The sequence below is a fragment of the Calcarisporiella thermophila genome, assembly GCF_041956535.1.
Source record: "Calcarisporiella thermophila strain CBS 279.70 unplaced genomic scaffold VTP21scaffold_4, whole genome shotgun sequence".
In the NCBI taxonomy this organism is placed as follows: domain Eukaryota; kingdom Fungi; phylum Calcarisporiellomycota; class Calcarisporiellomycetes; order Calcarisporiellales; family Calcarisporiellaceae; genus Calcarisporiella; species Calcarisporiella thermophila.
Window position 1 is genome coordinate 989,377 of NW_027192194.1, and position 20,342 is coordinate 1,009,718.

Genomic DNA, 20,342 nt, shown 5'->3' on the forward strand with positions numbered 1-20,342 from the left:
ATACGTCGGAGGTTTAAATTATTCGATTAACTTGGAGAGTAATTGCGCCATTTGGTTAGCAATAAGCGCCCGTTATTCTTTTTAATATACACCATTGTGCGGCTGATTTAAAAAGGCCGATAAGGAGAAATGTTGAGCAAAATAAATATCAGCTCGGAAAAGGAAAATGATCTACGTTTATGACTAAAATGTTTGGAATATCTTCGAAAGTCGAATATCTATTAGTTGTCTTTTGGGCCGGAAACTTGAATTTACATTTCTAGTTTAGAATCCGAGGATGTATCTTAATACTTCTTTCGTATCCATAAATATTATTCTGAAAAAAAAATACTGTATATCTCCATCGAAATAAGATCAAAAAAGCAGAGTTTCATTTGATTTTTTTGGTGCCTACTACAACAAAAATTTAAAAAAGCACAGAGCCCTGACCCCCCTTTCCCAATAACAAAAAACTAGTAAAATAAAAATATAATTGATTACAAGAAAAGAGAAGAAAAAAAAAAGATCTGAATACTTTTTTTCAAAAGAAAAATATTTCAAAGAGAAAGGGGAAATAAAGTATCATACAACGAATAAAGAGAAAAATTCTCACACAACACTTCACATAATAAAGAAAATAAAGCCAAGGAAAAGTGAGAAAAAATACATTATAAAGAAATCTAACCGCCAGTGTTAAAGAATGCATATCTACGTGATCCTTAAAGTAACGTTCCTTTGAAGTTTTGCAAAAAGCAATAAAAAAAAAAGGAGCAATTAGGCTAAATAACAAACACCAAGAGGTAAAAAAGAGTATAAGAGAAAAAGAAGAAAAAAAAAAATAAATAAAAGGCATTTTTATCTATCGATTTTTTTTTTGCGATAGAAAGCAAAAAAGGGGGTGCTTAGGGAAGGAGAAATCATTTTGCATGTGGAAGTCGCGGATTTCCAGAAGTTGGTGAAGAGGAAGAGGAGCTTACAGGGGGTGGAAGAAAAGGCGCTGATGGCCACCGACGTCGATTTGTTGACCATATTGCGCTAGAAAATTCTCCCACAGGTCTCTCGCTACCCCCCGGTGTGGTTGGACCAGAGGAAAAACCTGCTGGAATGTCAGAGAGGCTATCGCTGATACTTAGTGGATGTGGACCAACCTCTGAAGAAATATGGGGAGGAGGGGTCAAAGAGTGATGAGTATTTGGCGGGGGAATTCCCCCCGCTGCAGCTGAAAAGCTCCAAGCCCGCTGATTGCGGAACGCTGCCTGGTCGTCATGTCGACCAGCGAATGGTTCATGTGAAATGCTGCCAAAACGTCGTTGGCCGCCACTGGATGCTTTGAGTCGGGAGAGAGCACCATTAGTTTTAAAGGCATTATGGTACGAAAATGGGGCATCGTTTGAGGGCATCCATCGATCGGTGAGTGAGAAGAAAGCTCCGGTGCCACTTGGGCCTGCTGAGGTATTTAAAGGTAGGCCATTTTCCCCTGCCATGCTTGTCAGTCCGACGGGACTTCCACTGCCGCCAATTCCACCCAGCCCACTAATACTAGCACTGCTGTTCCTTGTACTCAGCCGTGCCATTCCTGCTTCAATCTCGTCAGTCATGTGTAGACTCCCAAGCGAAGGCTGGTTTCGCAATGCTTCCGGAAGATCGTCTCCGTGATCGTCGGGCGTATCGAAAATGGCCCTTAAATCCGAAGACGATGTCGAATCCCGTATAGAGGTAGATGGGGTCACGTTCTTCCAGGGCGGCTCGAACGCATTTACGTCGTCAAATAGTCGGTAGCTTGAAAATCCAGAATGCGAACCCGCAAGTGAAGCGGAAGCGGCAGGATGGATAGTTTCGTTAGTGGATGATGATACGGATGCGAGTAATTTACTATTAAAGTGTGGAAAAGCTCCCATGAACGAATCTGCGCGAGGGCGTGATTCCGTTTGCAGCGGAACCTGCTGCTCTTGTAAAAATGTGGTCAGAATTTGAATCGCGTTTGGAAGCCCATCGGCACTCCTACGCGAAAAACGAAAGAGGAAGACGTATTCGCCACCCTTCTCTCCGGAAGTTGAGATAGGAGAAGATGAAACCTCATCCACTAGACTATTTGCTCCTGTTGTCGAAGCAGGACTAGCGAAATTTTTGTGGGTAATTACTGGTGTAGATGTAGGTGTTGATCGAGCTGAGTGGGGCGGTGAAATCGGAGGGACTTCAAGCAAAATATCAAGCTCTTGTCGTATGCGATCCACTACTCGTGACTTGAACTCTACGTGGCCAAGACACATATGAAGTGCAGGAGAGCGAGGAAGACGTAACTCGTATTCTTCTGGGATCAGCTCCTGTAGGAGTTGGGCTGCAATTATCGTCTGGTTCTCATGCCCGCTAATAACAATGTGATCTTCGCCCGTCTCTTTGAAGGGAAAATGAATCTTGGTGCCAGTTTTCGTTTCGATTTCTTGTAGATAAGTGGCTTTTTCAGCGAGAAGCATGCGGTGGTATCGACGCGGGATGGTAACCGTTTGCTCCACATTGTCCTTATCCTAATGAGAGGGGAATTGGGCTATGAGTTAAGTGTATGATTTAAATAAAAAATAAAGCTCACCTTTGTCCCTACCAACTCCATGACTGAATGCTTTAAATTGTCCAGGTTGAGCGCATTTTTAGCAGGAGTCCGTGCCACGACATTATCATTATTGTCAAAATAACCTCCCAATGTTGCAAACTCTTCTGCGTTCGAAAATTTGACATACACACCATATTTCTTCATAATGCGTTGGATATTTTTGCCTCCGACACCAATGATCCGCTTATGATATGACTCTGGCACATGAAACGAGATCTCTGCAGGCAACTCCTCTTGTAGCATTGCTAGGCCGTCGAAGGCTTTCGTTAAACTAGGACTTGTGATATCAATAAGGAAATTGTAATCATTCAAACTCGCAAAAGATATCTTGGCACTTGATGTCTTCATAATTTTGTTAATCTTTCCGTTCTTTTTACCGCTGATAAACTCAAGGTGCTCGTTTGCGAGCTCCACTTGGAATTTTGTTTCCTGATGATAAGTCTACAATTGTCATTAAGTGAAGGTTAGAGTTATCATAGTGAAATTAATTTAAAATTAAAGTTTCATAAACCTTAATCAGATCCATCTCGTTGATCTGCTGATACGCGTTGCGGACAGCGCGCTCTGTACCGAATACCTCGAAGCATGAGCATTTGAAGGCAACCTCGGCACCTGAAGCCTGAGCGATTTGTGAGACGCAGGAAACTACTTGCGTATGAGATAGCGCAAAGCTTTTTGTCGGGTCAAAGCCCAAAATGCCGGGGAATGAGGGGGGAGAGGTGGAGCCTGACATAACCCAGAACTGGGCATGATAGAGTTGGCAAGCCTAGAAGAAAGAATCAGAATATTAAAAAAGGGTGCCATAAAATGGACGGCGTAAGAACATATAATTACCAATTGCATAACCATTCGTATTGTTCGCTCTACATTGACTCTGTTCTCGCCATATACACTAAGAACACCCCCTTGTGAACCAAGTGTAGGAAATGCCACATAAGAACCTAAATTATGATTCGTTTAGCAAATACAATTTGGTAAAACTTTATAGTAATGGTAATATTAAAACGAAACTCACCATTATCATACATGATTTTTTTAAGATTTTCACGATTATGTACAAGTAGATAATCGATTTTCCGAGGAATCATAGTGGTTTCTTTGGAATACATACTTTGTGCCTAGTCAGATAAATAGAATTAATAGAAAAATAGCGAATACCGGTTAGACAAATTTTCACGCACCTTCTGCGCTGCAAGCTTTAAAAGCATATCTTTGGCCCGCTGAATCCCTGGAACCTCACCGGTCATATAAACGATATTTTCTTGTAGTTCATCCGACGAGGTGCATATAATTGGAGGAGAAAAATATATATTTGTGGCGGTTTCCTGCATAATTAGTTCGAGTTTGTCTCGTTTGCGACCGCAAATAATGTTGTGGAGTTTGCAATCAATCTCAAGTTGATCCACTCGTAGCCCAAGCTATGTCAACATAAGGTTGTTAAGATACACCCTTTACGATAAGAGTAAGGACATATATTTACCAATTCGTCCAATAACACCAAAGTTCGTAGCCGTGCTAGTTCAATGGCATCCCATGACCCCGTCACTACGATGTCAATTTGCTGTTCGCCACTCGAAGATAATGACTGGATCGATTGACGCTGTGTTTTTGTTGCCTCATAGAACAAAAATTTTGCCCCAGTAGAACGGGTAATCTCGTCGAGACTTGGCTTTACTGTTGGTTTCAGCTCTCCATCCAATGTGAATAATTCTGAGCGAGAAGTCCTTACGACTAGCTTTGACTACAAACAAAGAAAAAAATGAAGCCATAGAAGAGTGTCAACTGCAGAGATGATTTTCCCACCTTAATAGGATTTGACCGGAGTAAATATCCACGTGCTCCCATGACAGCCTGGTGGTTTCCGGATAATATGATATTATATTCTGGTTGCGGATCTAGTCCTCGGCTACGCACGGAGAATTTGTCCGCGGTGCAGAGTGCTGCCTGGATTCCGTATTGTTGCTGAACATGATCACAAAGAGCACGGAACTGCGAGGTGAGGGATTCATCGAGAGGCAATGGGTGATGAAAACTTGCCCTTGCACGATGCGCGAGCTCGCCGAGCGAGGAGGGCCTGGAAAAACAGAGCGAGAATACCAGCTGGTCCATTCACGTAAGAATTCACCGGATCATGGAAGGGAGCGAGAAATGAATAAATAGAGGCGAAAAAATAAATAGGTAAATCTCTTCGGACGAATGCAGACGAAGGGCAACTTGAAGAGAGCAAGAATTATCGTAACGAATAGTGGAAAAATCAGAAATAGGATAACGAAGGTGGCAATAGTAGAGATAAAAGATCGTGAATTGTAAAAGGGAATGAGCGAAATCGAACTGATAATGCTTAATCAAAAGAAGTTTTTGCAAAGGTAAAGAAGAATATGGCGAGGGATCGTTTGAAACCTAATGAGAACTACTATTATACAGAGAATGAGAAGTTAGATCTGGAAGATGCATTATATCTTTTTTTAATTCTCAATATTTATAGATATTTATGCACTTACAGTTACAAATATTAATACGACCAAATGATGACTTGGGCAGATCAATAAAAATCAGTTCGCTGTTTTTTATGAAAAAGCAAAAAAAAAAGTTTGTCTGCAGCAGACAGAAAAACAAGCGACTATTTACACTGTATGTAAAGAAGAGGAGTTTTTTTTTCCTTCTAAGCGTCGTTGATCTTGAGAGGGAAAATGAAACTCAAAATCGATGACGTACACTTTTAGCTTTTTCGCGTCCTCCTTGCCCTCGAAAACTACATAGGCATTCATTTATAATGGCACTTAATAATGCACAATTCAACTATAAAGTAAATACATATCTCCCCAAATATTCTGCTAATTAACTCGCCCACTCAATTTTTACTCTATCATAAATAGTTTAAATCTTCTTTTCAGCCTGAATCTGCTGTCAAAAGTCAGAGCAACAATATGGAGGACCGCCAAGTACGCGTTATCTCTGATCTATATGCATTCCTGTAAAGTGATAAATACTGATTACTTTTGTTTTTGGCTTATAAAATAGGCAATACTTCAATCCACAAAGTCACCTTCGCCAACGGACAAACCTGAGATTAAAAAGCAAGTTTCATTTCTCGATGATCTTTGGCTTGACGGGGTGACGGATGACTTATTCGAACTGCTTGATCAGGCGATCCCAACAAAGCATGCCGATAATAAAGATTCAGGTAGAAGAGATACACAAGTGCAGTCAGATAAATTGGTTTCTCAATCTGAAGCGAAAAATGGCGATACATCTGAGCATTCGACAACCCATGATCATAGCAGTTTAAGTAACCTCGCAACCTCTGTCTCAGAATCGAAAACCACAAGTTCGATATCCAAGAGATTTAAGGAATTTTCAAATGAAAACAATTCGTTGACATCCCAGCGAGAAGTTAGCCCAATTCCTCACCCAGGCTCCGGAAAACAAACCCCCGGCAATATGGCAACCGATCTGACAAGTCGTATGTTGAATACAAGTGTGGCAGCAGCTTGGCCACGAGTCCCTAATTATGAATCACGTATTTCACATTCGACGGTCAATTCTGATAACAAAAGTGAATTGCCTTACGTGGAAGATAAAACCTCTGCAGCACTTTCACAACACTGTACATACTCGGAAAGGAGACCACTGAGTGTCCTTCCTGGTCCTGCAGGAAATCTACCTCCACTGGTATGTATTCATCTAGATATTTTACCTGGATACAGTTAAAAAATTTTTTTAAATTAAATCTAGACTCCAGCAGAAAAGGAAGCGCTTTTCCGTTCAAAGCGTGGCAATCGGGGAAAAGTAAACGAAGTTACTACGACTGTTTGGAAATCGCCTACTTCCTCACCACCATCCTCACGATTTAGTGGAAACTTGAATGCACCCAAGGAAGATGAATTTAATAGAGGAGCTTGGCTAATCTTATTAAAAGAATTAAATATACCCGAATATAAACGTAATCTTTAACTATCTATGGTCACCTGAATGACATATATTTTATTCTGCTCTGTTTTATTTTCAGCTTCTGCCCTAGGTAGTGTGTCTTTACCACCAGATTTAAGCAAAAACACTGTTCAAGCAATTCTTTCTGCGGACGTGACTAAGGCCACCAAGATACCAAGGATTATTCTATTGATTCGCGAACTTAGGATGAACGATACAGATGCAGCAGTGGGGCTAATTGATCCGACAGGTGAGTATGATAAAACGGTCATATTTACTGTAAATGTAAGCTAATACTCTCTAATACTAGGTGAAATACAAGGCACAATCCATAAAAAAGTATTTGATGTTTATGGAAATAATGTTTGCAATGGCACTGCACTAGAGTTGATTCAGGTAGAAATTTATAGATATTCCTTCAGGAGCTTTTACGTTACTTATAATTTTTTATAAGGTCTCAATAATCACACCCTCTCCTCGCTCGAAATATCTAAATATCACCTTGTCTAATATCAACCGCCTCTGCTCTCCACATTCGAATGCAATTTTAGGACCGATGGGACAGATTCAGTCTATTTCTGATAGACAAAACTCGGTAAATTTTGACTACTTCACTTTTGATTGGCATTACACGACACTCATCTCCCCCTTTTTCTTTAACATTGGCTGCCAGCGAAAACTTCAAGCAATTTCACCGCTTCAGCTAAAAGACACCGTTCAAACTGGTGCTTCTTTTGTTGAAAACACATCGATGGACGATGAATCCGACGAAGAATGTGAACAGTTATTGCGAAAAAAGAAGCGACCTGATATGCCAAATATAACTGCGCCCTCAACATCGAGCGCAACGCAAGCAGGTTATTCTCAGCCTGCATCTTCCTTGGAGGCGGCTAATTGTTCAATCGCTGCGGTAGCTCCTCCTAACATACCCCAAAAGGAAGAGAAATCTGAAGTTCGTGAAGAAGAAATCCGCGATTTATTATCTGGGATAGAAGGGGCATTTTCCGATGAGGAATTTTAACATTATATGCTTTATTTTACCAACTGTACGCTCGTTTTCGCATGTCTAAATACCTTTTGCTTGTATTTTATTTTTGTCTAAATCTCATTCTTAATGTAAGTAGCTTGACCCTTTGATTTGTTTTTATTTCCCATTTTTATATTCGGCAATTTTATGAGCGGAACAGAGTTTGAATAGGTAACAACCCCCGCTGGGGCCAGATAGTGAGAATTTTTAGTTTATTTTTATATTTTATCTATCGCCCTGTCTCGCAACTTCCTTTAAAGAGAAACAAAAAGAATATTTTTTAAGCAAGATCGGGATTAGCAGCGAAAAGATTAATTGCAAAAAGCTCAAGTGCTGAAAGGATTGTGGTATATAGTATAATTGGTTTATTACATCTCCTCTCAAAGTTCCTTAGAATCTTTTCATTGAAGTTATCTTTTTCACGCTACCCATTATTTCCCTTATTCTCTTTTATCACTCTACCATCTATTTCCCTCCACTCTTTAATTAGCACTACTCATCCCATTCCTTGCCCGGCTTTCGCCATTAAGCCCGTGAGATCGATCCATCTCATTTTGCCAAACCACTGTAAAAACCACTTACAAGAAACTCTAGAACACGAGAGCAGAGAATACTAGCAAGGAATCAAAAACATTTCTTTCAATTGGTGGATGCAAAGTGCATGCAAAATTGTGTCCGCGAGAATTCTAGGATTCAACAGATCTGGTGAATACATATTCCTTTAACTCATCTACAATGGCCCTTGCTCCTACCCCTACCGCACAATCACCCGCTTTTTCCCATGGATCGCCGACAATTGCTACAAATGCTACACCCGCAGCTATATCAACCCCAAGCTATCATGCCTTTCATAAGAAAGAAGTAGTCGTTTTATGTGTAATCGAGGGAACTGCGAAGATGAAAGAGCATTTTGCAGCATTGATCGATAATTATATTGATCCAATAATGAAGTAAGTGTCATAGTATTTACTGCCACGGATACGGTCTCGATTAATAGAACTTGAAATGTGGATACTTTAGACAACTTCGAACCCCTGTTATTATGGAAGGCGATGATAAGCAGCAGAGGACAAAAATTACGGTATACCAGATTTACATTTCATTGTTAAACCATTTAACGACTTAATTTATATTTACTTTTACTTTTTATTTTCTTGTTAAAGCCCACATTGAAGTATGGATTGGTGGTTTATGGCGACTACGAGCCTTTCTCCGCTGTTACCGTTGATCGGAAATACTTCACCCAAGACTTTCGTACTTTCTCCAATATGCTGCGGAATCTCGAGTTTCGGAATGGTGGTCTATTACAGAATGCGACTGGAGAAGGCTTAGTGGCCGCCCTGGAGGTGTGTATCTAGTTATATACTGGAAAGGAGTGCAATTTTCTAGCATTGTTCCCTCTATGATAGATGTTCGACATGTACAAGCAACGCCGGCACCCGGATAGTCCACCTCCTATACTTCACTGCATATTAGTTGCGGCCAGCCCCCCACATATGACTGGTTGTCGTTGTAATATTCGCGGCAAATACGATAACTTCACTTTATCAGATATTCAGTCAGCATTGGTTGAGGTAAAAACGTGTTTATTGCGTTTTTATGAATTGATCACTCAATTGATAAAATTTTTCACACCTGGCAGGAATCAATCAGGCTATCTCTAATTACTCCACGAAAAGGTTTAACCGAATTAGAGGCACTTGTAACCAACGTCAATAGCGGGATCGGTGTAGATGTAGTCAATGCAATCGAGTCAGCCGATCAACACCAAGTAGTTAAACTGGCTGGTTTCAAACTGCCTCCACCCTCTGCCGTGTGGGCTGGTGGTAATATCTCTCCCTGTTACTTGAATATTCATATAGTCATTTTCATCCTTTTACACTCAATACAGTACCTCCTTACACGGGTGTAAAACGCGAAAACCCGACCTCATCTCCTACAATCACATCGAATAGTCCTCTTCAATCCTCCTTAGACTCGAGTGCTTCAGCGCCGAAGCGGCAAAAGACTGAAGATAAACCTCAGTCAATACAGCTTCCGCCGCAAGTCCCACCCCAGTTAATGACGCAGCAACAACCCCAACAGCCTCAACAGCAACCGCCACCACCAGCACCACAGCAACAACAGCAGCAGCAGCCACCACCGCAGCAGCAACAACAACAGCCGCCGCAACCACAGAACCAGATTTCACAATCCTCTGAACAAACACCGCAGGAAGCGCCTCAACCACAAGTTTCTACACAGCAGCAAGGTGGTCCTCAATCGCTTGCTGCTCAAACCTCTCATCAACCTCAGCAACAACTTCCGACCACAATGCCTCCACAAGCAACAGCGTCACTGCAACAGCAGCAGTTGCTTCAATTTCTAAAGCAAGCACAACAACAACAGTCACAACAACAGCAGACGCAACAGCAACAGCAAGGATCTGGTCGAAAACCATCAGGAGGTAATGGCATACAAACTGCTATGGCACTAGCACAGCAGCTTACTGGCCAACAAATCACTGACCCACAAACGCTTCGGCTTTTACAACAACAACTACCAAGCTTATTACGAAATCCTGCTGGATTGGCAATGCTGGCAATGCAGCTAAAACAGTCTCAGGCTGGACAGACTAAACCAACCCAAGGGCCTCCCCAGCAACAGCAGCCGCAGCCGCAACAACAACAGCAGCAGCAGCAGCAGCCACAGCCGACACAATCTTCTGCTCCGACAGAGCAATCATCTGCAGCGACTCAACCCACTTCTACCATTCAATCACGACAAACACCACAACAGATGCCCTCTGCTATTCAGCAACTTCAAGCCCAACTTCAAGGACGTCAACTAAGCCCACAGATGCAACAGCAGCTGGTACAGATTGCACAGCGACAGGGTCCACAGGCTGTAGCATTGTTCCTGCAACAGCATCAACAAGCTCAAGGGCAACCTCAACAGGAAAACCCAGTATCAGAGTCTCTACAACAAGTGCGCCCCACTTCTTCACTTACCGGGGCCCAAGGCGCGTCCCCTGTGGTCCAAGCAAGTCCTCTCCTCGGTGCTAATGGGCAGGTCTCTCTCTCGCCAGTACTACAAAGCGTCCCACTACCTGCATCACCCAACCTGTCCGGGCGGTCACCTCGCACTGTTGTAAATCCTCCTTCCGCTGGACGTCCTCCACAGGCTACCGCTCAGCCCCAAGGTCAATCCAACACCTCTCCGCTCATGGGTGCGCAGCAAAATTTCCTCGCGCAATTCCTCCAACAGCAACAGCAACAGCAACAGCAAAATAACGATCAATCCAATGGAGCGATGAGGACTGTGCACGCGCAGCAAATTTTGCAGCAACTCAAGAACGCACAACTTCAGCAGCAACAACAGCAACAGCAAGGGCAAGTAGGGCAGGGTATGCAGCAACCAGCCACTCAAACTCCACCCCAACCTTCTCAACTACCCCAGCAGCAGCCGGTACCAGTGCAGCAATCACCCGTGCAACAGGCTGCAGCACAATCCGCTCAAGTTCGGCCTGGCAATGGAAGAGTGCCTACAGTGCTTTGGAGTGGGCAGATCACATGGCCGATGAAAGATACTATTTCAAATCAAACCCGGCCAGGAAGTGTGACTGTATATGCATTACCAGTACAGCAGCAGCGTCAAGGTCCACCTTTCGCAATGGAGGACTAGTATGTCTTATGCATCGTGGGTTTGAGAGACAATGTTCTTTAACCGTTTTCTTTTATTCCACTCTAGCATGGTACAATCTTGGCCTAAACGCCTAGTTATTTCCCGACTCATGCCGGCTAAAATCATGGTACTTCAGAGGCTCGCTGCGGAGCATCGGCTCCCGTACGTCCAGTTTATTCCGCCCTCGGCCGATAAGGAAAACGATCGCTGGCTCGAAATGTTAACGAACACACTTGAGCAAAAGAAGATGGTGGCGTGTGTCAATTTTGCGCCTGGAGTTAACCGCTTTGGAATGGTGCTATTGTATACAATGCGAAAACTGGTTGGCTTCTTGTTCCTAAAGGTGCCGATACCCGATCTGACCACTGCTGGCGGACCAGTGGCAATGGGACAGGCCCAGCAGGCGGGTCAACCTCAAGGTGGCCAGCAGCAGCAGCAACAAGCCCAGCAGCCCCAACCGCAATCCCAACCACAACCGCCGCAACAGCAACAAGGACAAGTACAGCCACAAGGTCAAGCAACCCCACAACAGCCTCAAGCACAGGTCAACCAACAGCAGCTGGCCCAATTCCTTGGACAGGCAATGGCTCCACTTCAGTCCCAACAGAATCCTGCCGCTCAGCAAGCAGCAGCATTAGCGGGTTTGCAGAACATACCTGCATCCATGGTGCCCGGGTTGTTGCAGCAGCAGATGATGAATCCCCTCCAGAGACAACAGTTGCAGCAACTATTAGCGACTGCAGCAGCCAGTGGGCAGCTACCCAATGGATTATTGCAGCAGGGGATAGGCGGTGCCGCTAATAATAATGCAGCAGGCGGCACCATCAATTTGCTGGCCTTACAGCAAAGATTGTCTCAGATGCAACAACAGCAACAACATCAAAACCCATCCTAATGTTTTGTTTCACAATCCTTTATCATACTTGTGTCTGTTTTAATTTTTTTTCTCTTTCCTTCACTCTTTTTGATCCTTTCTTTTTTTCTTGTTAATTTTCTTTCTAGTGCTATATTATTATTCAATAATCTACTTTATTTTTTTTTGGCTTTTCTTTTTTTTTTCTCTCTTCATTTTGTCAGAGTATATGTGATGTGCGAGTTTGTTTTAAAAAATTTCCTCTCTCGTCTTTGAATAGTTCCAGGATACAATGGCGCAGCACACTGGATTTTAAGTACGTAAACACAACCAAGGATTAACTTTAGAATCTCGCGAACATTAAGCGAATAGAGATCTCTCTGATTAATTTTCTAAACACACGATCCTCGAGATCGTACTCTTTTCTCTATTTTTTCTTTTGTAAGGCGAAGAATACCAAGCGCACAAAATGGTAAATGCATCATGGTTTCTATGATTTTTGGATGGATTTAACAATAGTCTAACTTCTAACTCGTGGCTTTTTTTATTTTTCTTGGTAGACGATATCGAAGAATTCCAAGATGGTCAATCTGATCAACTATCGGCTGCGGGTGACCCTCTCCGATACTAGATCCTTCTCTGGCCAGATGCTTGCCTTCGATAAGCACATGAATTTAGTCCTTGCCGATTGTGAGGAGTTCCGTAAGCTAAAGCAGAGCAACGGAGGTGAGGTACGTGAGGAAAAGCGCACGCTTGGCCTCGTTATTCTGCGCGGAGAGACCATTGTGTCCCTAAGTGTTGAAGCTCCTCCCCCTCCATCTGCCGACGATCACAGCCGGCGGGCTCAGATGCCCACTGGTCCTGGAGTGGGCCGCCCCGCAGGAAGAGGTATGCCTGTGGCACTTCCTGGTGCCCCAATGGGCCTTCAGGGTCCCGTTCACGGCGTCGGTGGACCCTCTGCGCAAATGATGACTCCTCGGGGTCCTACTGCACAGGGCGCTCCTGTGGCCTACGGCCGGCCTCCAATGCCGCCAGGAGGGGTACCGCCCCGCCCCGGTATGCCCCCACCGATGGGCTTCCGCCCCGGCCAACCGGGAATGCCTCCTCCAGGATTCCGGCCTCCCCCTGGTATGCCTGCTGGCGCCCGCCCTGGTGCACCTCCAGGCCAATTCCCTCCTGGTCAAATGCCCCCAGGTTTTCGACCTGGTATGCCTCCGCCAGGTTTCCGTCCTCCTCCGGGGCAAGGCCCGCCTCCTGGCTACAGGCCACCTCCTCAGATGTAATGATTTCCGCATGAGCGACATTATGTGTTTCTAGGGAGCTATAACTATTCTTTGGCGATAAATGGATAATGTTAAGATCTCGACCTCTTCTTCCTTGCCATTCCCTTTTTACGTTGAATGGGATGACATGGAGCAGTTTTTTTATTGTTCTCCCCTTTTTCTTGAAAGAGGGTTCTTTATTTTCTCATAAAAGTTTCACTTCTCTGCTTGATTTTGGTTTTTCTATATTATCTTTGTAAATGAATAAATAGTTTTATCCCACCCATTGTATTCCAACCCCATTTTGCAACGGTCGGATCTGAATGATAAGATTCAGCCAGAGAATACCAAGCCGTTGGTTTTTGGTTCAAATGATGTACCGCTCAACTTTTAAGGGAACCGACAATGCCTTAGGTGTAATGTCTGTGGAAGGCTGGAGGGTAGTTTAGGATCCTGAAGACTTTGAATCACAAGCATCTCTGCACGTTGAAGAACCATTTCCCGAGAGTTCTTTATCGATATTGCAGACCATTTGTAATCGATGCTACACACTAAAGAGGAGTAGGAAAATGCCACGAAAAAACCACGTGAGTCAACAAAGCCCTTGGTTCTTTCTAGTATTGCTTAGAACATGAATTCAATAGGATTGGAAAAATAGGCACTCATACCACTCCCATTTCCTGTTCATCTCTACCCTCCTCTATTCTTTAACAATAATGTCTTGTAAAAACTCCTATGTATGGTAATTTTGACTTTGAGTTGGGATTTTCTTGGCCGAAAGAAAGGATCTCATCATAAAGTTCAAGATTGTAGCCAGAAAAGAGGAAGGGGCACTAGAAAATACCTCCGAGAGTGCAGATGGTTTTCCGTCAAAACCTTTCATCCTCTCTAGCTAATTTTGGTTTGCCTGGGAACGGATGGCGTAATAAAGTGTAAGCCCTAGTATCTTGTGCAATGTTCCTCTCGTGATTCATGATTATTTTCCTTCTTTCGGTGTTGCAACTGGTAGGGGCTCAATTGTGTATTTTCGATATACGCAATATTTACAGAAGTCCGTTTCTGCTCTATCGTAGAAGAGTCCGTGGAAAAACAGAGGTGAGCCAAAAATAAGAACCGCCTTAGCGACAAAAATGTTCGAGAACGACCGCAGTGCAAAGAACAAGCAAAGCTAACCCCCAATTAAATTGTTCTGAGCCACATCGAAGCGAGCACATGACTGGCGTTGTTGATAAGTAGATAGAACCCTTAAGATATCCGCATGTACTTCGGGCACCGAAACTACGAAAAGCGCGTCGTCCCGGCACCGAATGATTTTCGGGAAAATAAATTGTATTGTGTTAGAGTTTGAGCACGCAAAGGAGATGATCTTGGTAAGCTTTCAGTATGCTTTGAACTGCGGTTCCACCGAATATTACACGAAGCTGGTTGTGTATCTTGAAGGGAGTGCAAATCACGGAGGCAGGGAAATGTATAAAACGTAAGCTCTCCCCTCCTCTGACTATATTTATTTAAATAGCCGTGCGAATTTTTGTTGCATTTGCAGAGAGAAGAGCCAGTTGTCCTCGGGTTTCTCTGTAGCATTTTATTGTCCATATTCTTCATACCCCCCCCCCTTTATAGATCATGCAAGACCGCAAAAGCAGTCTAAAGAGATCACTTATTCTTGCTTCGGCACTAGTGGCTAGCGCCGGTCTCTTCATTAGTAGCGTCGACGCTGCACCGCAGTGGTGGAGGCGTCAAGATCAGTCTACGTGCACAGACGCAGAGTGTGTGGCCACCGCAGAGGCCATCCTCAAGGATGGCGATTTCAACCTCGATCCGTGTGTGGACTTTTACGACTATGCTTGTTCAAATTTCGTCAAGACTCACGAAGTTCCCAAAGAGAAACCCCGCATCGGCGCCTTTGATATCCTCTACGACAAGAACCAGGAGCTACTAAAGAACGTGCTTGAAGCGCCCTTCAAGCCTGCGGAAAATACAACGGAGGAGGAAACTAAGATTGATCAGCAAAACTTCGAGAAGCTTCAAGCGGTGCGTGGTCGTTTGGATGATCCTTCATTTGCTTTGTGTGGCTCATATCTTTTATGTTGTAGCTCTATCAATCGTGCATGGACGAAAACACGATTGCCTCCCTAGGGGCGCAGCCTGCTCTCCCGGTCGCCAAACTCGTGGTGGACAACCTCCCGCTGGCGCAGGCTCTCCCCCTGTATTTCAACGGCGAACAACAGCAGGCCCCGCCCGCTGACGGCAAGGCTATTGCGAAATTATTCGCCACCCTCCGACGCAGCTCTATTTCGGGACCGTTCCAGGGTAGCGTTGATGTCGACAACAAAGACCCCAACTCCAACGTATTCTGGATTGTGGAGAGTGGTCTTGGCCTTCCAAGCCGAGAGTACTATAAGGAGGAGGATGTCCTTTCCGTCTACCGCACCGCGATAGCTGATACCTTTGGACTCGTTCTCGGTGGTGAGGGCGGCATAGGTGCCAAGTTGTGGCCCAACACCCCCTTAGCCAACGAGACTTTCACCAAGATGGCAAACCAGGTTGTGCAGATCGAGACCGCTATTGCCAACTTCACCCTCTCCAGTGCGGATAAGAGCGACCCCATCAAGACCTACAACCCCACCAAGCTCGCTGATCTCGCACAGCTGGCCCCCGCGGTGGACTGGAATTTGTACCTTCAGACTGTCCTCGGTGAGGGCGTCAAGCTCCCCGAAACTGTATTCCTCGACTCGCCCGATTATTTCAAGGCCTTGTCTGCCAATGTGTTGGCAACCACTCCTGCGCCTGCTCTCCAGGCCTATCTCCTCTGGCGCGCCATTGCCTCCTACACTGGCGGACTAGCCGTCAGCTATCAGATGCCAGTGCGTCGCCTCAATGAGAAAATCAGGGGCGTCAAGGCCGACGCCCTCCCCCCTCGCTGGCAGACATGTCTGGGCGCAGTCACCAATAACATGGGTCAGAGTCTGGGCCGCTACTATGTTCTCCAAAAATTCACGGGCAATTCAAAACAGCTAGCTGATGGTAGGGTTTGCTTGGCTTTGCTGTGTCTTGTAGAGAGTTAACTCACGGTCCTTGATCTCTTTCTTTCCCTCCCCCATCTCCCCATTTTCTAGACCTTGTTACTGGCCTCCGCACTACATTCAAGGAGAGCCTCCCCAACATCACTTGGCTTGATGAGCCGACCCGCGCGAAAGCGACCGAGAAGATTGACAAATTCACGCAGAAGATCGGATACTCCACCAATACCCCTGATGTGCTGAAGCCCTCGTCGATCCAAAAGTTCTATGAGGGGCTCGAGGTCAACAAGAGCGAGTATTTTGCCAACCAGTTGCGGGCCAGCCAGTGGGGCGCGGCTAAGCAGCTTGCTGACTTTGGCAAGCCCGTCGACAAATCGGTCTGGTCCATGAACCCGCACACCGTCAACGCCTACTATCAGCCCGTGTTCAATGAAATCGTATTCCCAAGCGGTATCCTCCAATCCCCCTTCTACGATGCCAAACTCCCAGAATAGTAAGTATTTGCACCCCGTATAGAAGTGGCTCAATTTTCCAAGCTATGCGCATTTTACTAACTCTCGGGCTTTGTTTGTTTTTATTTCCATCTACTGTTATCCAGTCTCAACTATGGAGGTATCGGGGTGGTGGCAGGCCATGAAATTACCCATGGCTTCGACGACTCGGGGCGATCATTTGACGGGACTGGCGCAATGAATGACTGGTGGACGAATGCGACTGCACAAGCCTTCAATGAGCGAGCCCAATGCTTCGAGAATGAGTATTCCAACTTCACGGTCAAAGGCCCCGATGGCACGGATGTGAAGGTGAATGGGAAGCTCACCCTCGGCGAAAACATTGCGGACAACGGCGGGTTGCGGCAGGCGTTTGTCACGTGGAAGAAGCGTTTCGATTCAGACCCGCAGATGCAGAAGTACAACAATCGCCTCATCCCCGGCCTCGAGAAATTCACACGTGAGCAGCTCTACTTCATCTCGTATGCGCGTGTGTGGTGCTCGAACCAGACGCCGGCCTACCTGGTCAACCAGGTCCGCACCGACCCCCACTCCCCCACGCGCTGGCGTGTCAACGGCGCCGTCAAGAACTCGCCCTACTTCGCAGAGGCCTACAAGTGCCCGCCCGGCTCGCCAATGAACCCCGCCGACAAATGCGCCCTCTGGTAAATCGCATGAGAAAATGCACCAGCAGAGGCATGCTGGTGATCGTGTTAGCTTTGACCATGCAGCCCAAGCATTCTCCCTACTGCTATTCGTACATTTGTAATCTGTAATCCCTCTCGATTTTGTATTCTGCCGACGACGTAAGCCACAGCGCAAACTAATCTCGTTCAATAAACTAATTTTGGGCAAGTGGTGGTTTTGTTTTATTTCCCTTGTTTGCCGAATTTGCAGCGGTCTCGGATGACAGAAACAGAGGTTTGAGAATCCGAGATATTCCTTGTATGAGCCAACCGCGGGTGCTGGTGGTTCTTCATTAACTTTTGCACGGTGCGGCTGAATGGCCGGGAGACGCGGCCTCCGTTCCCGCGAAAGCGGCTGGGACGTAAGAGTGGCCTGACTTTTGGGAAGGGATTCTAGAGAAGGCAGTGGATATGTCATGGCCTCCCGGAGAAATTGAAATATCTCTTGGCGTTGCCTCTTTTCTGATTGAATGTGGCAGAGTTAATTCTAAAATCAGAAGATCCCTTAGGTAACGTTGCTCACTTTTGGGTTTTTAGCCGAATGGGGTGGTCTGAATATATAAAAGAAACAAGAATAAAAAAATCCAAAAGGCGTTAAGTCTGTATATAAGTCATCAGCATCTCTTATTTCATCAAAATCTTGACCGAGCCTATAATTATATATTCTCTTTAAACTTTACCTCTTAAGGCTCCCTCATCCCCTCCCCCCGACTAAAATAAAAATGCCTTGCCTCTCTAGACAGACTAGACTCGTTCTGCTCCTTGTTGTGACATTTCTCTTTTTCTTGGCCGAGATTATTATCGGCTACATGACTAATTCGCTTGCCCTTGTCGCTGACTCTTTCCATCAGTTAAACGATGCATTTTCGCTCGTGGTCGCATTTTGGGCTATTAGAGTATGACGGAAATGACATGAGGTGCTTAACTTTGTGAGAGCTTGCTGACATTGTTTTTTCTGTACGACAGTTAGCTTCTCAGACTCAGTGGGCTCCAAAATATTCATATGGTACTAATGCCCATACCACAGGCACAGCATCGCTGCCAAAAATGCTAATTTGTTTATTTAACCTTTAAGGCTGGCAGAGAGCTGAAGTCGTTGGAGCTCTAATTAATGGCGTGTTTCTCTTGGCGCTCTGTCTAACCATCTTAATTGAATCCATACAGCGATTTTTTGAACCTAGAGGTAGGCCTTTGTTTAAAGGGATCGTGATCATTTTCAAGTTTCGTATCCAACTAACCCTGGCAAAACCTCATTAGATATTACAAACCCCGTTCTTGTGCTTGCTGTAGGCAGTGCTGGACTTGCTGCTAATTTGTTTGGCATTCTCCTCTTTCATGGTTAGTTTATTTTTCACATCCATACATATATCTGGAGGGAGAAAGGAGGTGGGAGGGCGGAAGAAGAGAGTGAAGAAGAAAACAGAGGAATACTTTATTAACGAACATCTACTTCGATTGTCTTTTTTTTTTTCAACAGAACATGGGCACGCTCATGGACATGAGCAAAATGTTCCAGCATCCTTTTCAAGATCGCCTACGGATATCAGTACTCCCCAGCGGCTCTCCATTGACGAAATTTACGTCCACCCTGTCCTCGCCCGTCAAAATATCGTCCAGGCGGCTGAGGAGCAAGCACATGCCACCATCCTCAATATCGATGAGTCCACTTCAACGGAACCCTCTTCCTCTGAGCCTCAAATACGGTCATCACAACCAAAAAAATCCCCTAAGCAATTCGGTTTCAGGAACAGGGATAAGAATAAGAAGGAGACATCCCATTCCCATGAGCCTAATATTCATAGACGTTCATCCTCACGCAGGCATTCCCACAAGGAGGAGCAAGGAGGTCATTTGAACATGCATGGGGTCTTTCTTCATGTTCTAGGAGATGCACTTGGGAACGTCGGTGTGATCATTTCAGCCTTATTTATCTGGTTGACTCCTTTTGAGTGGCGATTCTATGCCGACCCTGTTATCAGGTAGAATTCGAGCTATTGGAAACCCGTTCGACATGAGAAAGCCTAACGGTGTGCCCTGTTTTTATATTCATAGTTTAATTATCATGCTTATCATCTTTTCATCCGCCCTGCCATTGGTGAAGAGCGCTGCATTCATCCTCCTCCAGGGAGTACCTACCTATATTCCCATTGAAGATGTTCGCGAGAAGCTGCTGCATCTCGAAGATGTCATCTCGGTACACGAACTGCATATTTGGCAACTCTCTGACACAAAGGTGGTTGCCTCGGTCCATATTCTGATTGCAAGCGGTTCTGACTACATGAGAGTCGCCGCCCGGATACGCAGGATACTCCATGCATACGGGGTGCATTCTACCACCATTCAGCCAGAGTATGTGCGGTTGATAGACGACACCGTGGATGGGGAAAGGTTGATCGTGTTGGACGGCACCGACGACGAAGGAATTGTCATGAAGGAGGGAGGATGCTTGCTCCCGTGTACGGGCTCACGTAATTGTGAGGAGAAGATGTGTTGTCGGCCGGTATCGCAACCCAATTCGACAGAATAATCCAAGGCCTTCTTCCCTTAAATGCTACAGTCAATACCATTGTTTCTTCTTTCGCCCTTATCTAACTTCCAACGTGGATCCAATGTATTATGCATAGTTGATTGTGTTTTGAATTCCTTGTTATGTAACTTAATCATTTTCCTACTCCTGTCTTTTTTTTTTCTCTCTCGTGGCACTTCTGGCACCTCAAGTATTTACTCTCCCTCTAGAATAATGAGAAATTAACCGGGCATTGTAATTGAAATTTTAAATTTTTAATCCAAAAGCAGTCATAAGGTTGAAAAATATCTCACTAA

General features: G+C 44.9%; 7 protein-coding genes across 7 annotated transcripts; 5 read left to right on the forward strand and 2 right to left on the reverse strand.

Moving 5' to 3' along the window:
- Positions 1–896: 896 nt before the first annotated feature.
- Positions 897–4,696, reverse strand: VTP21DRAFT_8685 (uncharacterized protein; the record flags this gene model as incomplete). The annotated part of the gene is made up of 8 exons (XM_069399562.1): positions 897–2,504; positions 2,567–3,028; positions 3,099–3,353; positions 3,422–3,528; positions 3,603–3,705; positions 3,769–4,005; positions 4,068–4,328; positions 4,391–4,696. 8 exons carry the CDS (start codon positions 4,694–4,696, stop codon positions 897–899), a joined length of 3,339 nt encoding a protein of 1,112 aa, XP_069254967.1.
- Positions 4,697–5,360: 664 nt separating this feature from the next.
- On the forward strand, positions 5,361–7,538 carry VTP21DRAFT_8686 (uncharacterized protein; the record flags this gene model as incomplete). The annotated part of the gene is made up of 8 exons (XM_069399563.1): positions 5,361–5,393; positions 5,464–5,529; positions 5,609–6,259; positions 6,323–6,530; positions 6,597–6,767; positions 6,828–6,913; positions 6,972–7,112; positions 7,191–7,538. The coding sequence occupies 8 exons, from the start codon at positions 5,361–5,363 to the stop codon at positions 7,536–7,538; spliced, it is 1,704 nt and encodes a 567-aa protein (XP_069254968.1).
- A 741-nt stretch (positions 7,539–8,279) lies between these two features.
- On the forward strand, positions 8,280–12,102 carry VTP21DRAFT_8687 (uncharacterized protein; the record flags this gene model as incomplete). Its single annotated transcript, XM_069399564.1, has 7 exons — positions 8,280–8,494; positions 8,565–8,625; positions 8,708–8,890; positions 8,954–9,118; positions 9,187–9,370; positions 9,436–11,206; positions 11,274–12,102. 7 exons carry the CDS (start codon positions 8,280–8,282, stop codon positions 12,100–12,102), a joined length of 3,408 nt encoding a protein of 1,135 aa, XP_069254969.1.
- A 427-nt stretch (positions 12,103–12,529) lies between these two features.
- VTP21DRAFT_8688 (uncharacterized protein) lies at positions 12,530–13,343 on the forward strand (the record flags this gene model as incomplete). The annotated part of the gene is made up of 2 exons (XM_069399565.1): positions 12,530–12,532; positions 12,621–13,343. The coding sequence occupies 2 exons, from the start codon at positions 12,530–12,532 to the stop codon at positions 13,341–13,343; spliced, it is 726 nt and encodes a 241-aa protein (XP_069254970.1).
- Positions 13,344–14,945: 1,602 nt separating this feature from the next.
- On the forward strand, positions 14,946–17,502 carry VTP21DRAFT_8689 (uncharacterized protein; the record flags this gene model as incomplete). The annotated part of the gene is made up of 4 exons (XM_069399566.1): positions 14,946–15,353; positions 15,416–16,346; positions 16,439–16,835; positions 16,941–17,502. 4 exons carry the CDS (start codon positions 14,946–14,948, stop codon positions 17,500–17,502), a joined length of 2,298 nt encoding a protein of 765 aa, XP_069254971.1.
- Positions 17,503–17,546: 44 nt separating this feature from the next.
- VTP21DRAFT_8690 (uncharacterized protein) lies at positions 17,547–17,937 on the reverse strand (the record flags this gene model as incomplete). Its single annotated transcript, XM_069399568.1, has 2 exons — positions 17,547–17,656; positions 17,751–17,937. 2 exons carry the CDS (start codon positions 17,935–17,937, stop codon positions 17,547–17,549), a joined length of 297 nt encoding a protein of 98 aa, XP_069254972.1.
- A 304-nt stretch (positions 17,938–18,241) lies between these two features.
- On the forward strand, positions 18,242–20,046 carry VTP21DRAFT_8691 (uncharacterized protein; the record flags this gene model as incomplete). Its single annotated transcript, XM_069399569.1, has 6 exons — positions 18,242–18,415; positions 18,486–18,525; positions 18,595–18,702; positions 18,777–18,857; positions 18,997–19,498; positions 19,572–20,046. The coding sequence occupies 6 exons, from the start codon at positions 18,242–18,244 to the stop codon at positions 20,044–20,046; spliced, it is 1,380 nt and encodes a 459-aa protein (XP_069254973.1).
- Between the last annotated feature and the right edge of the window lie 296 nt (positions 20,047–20,342).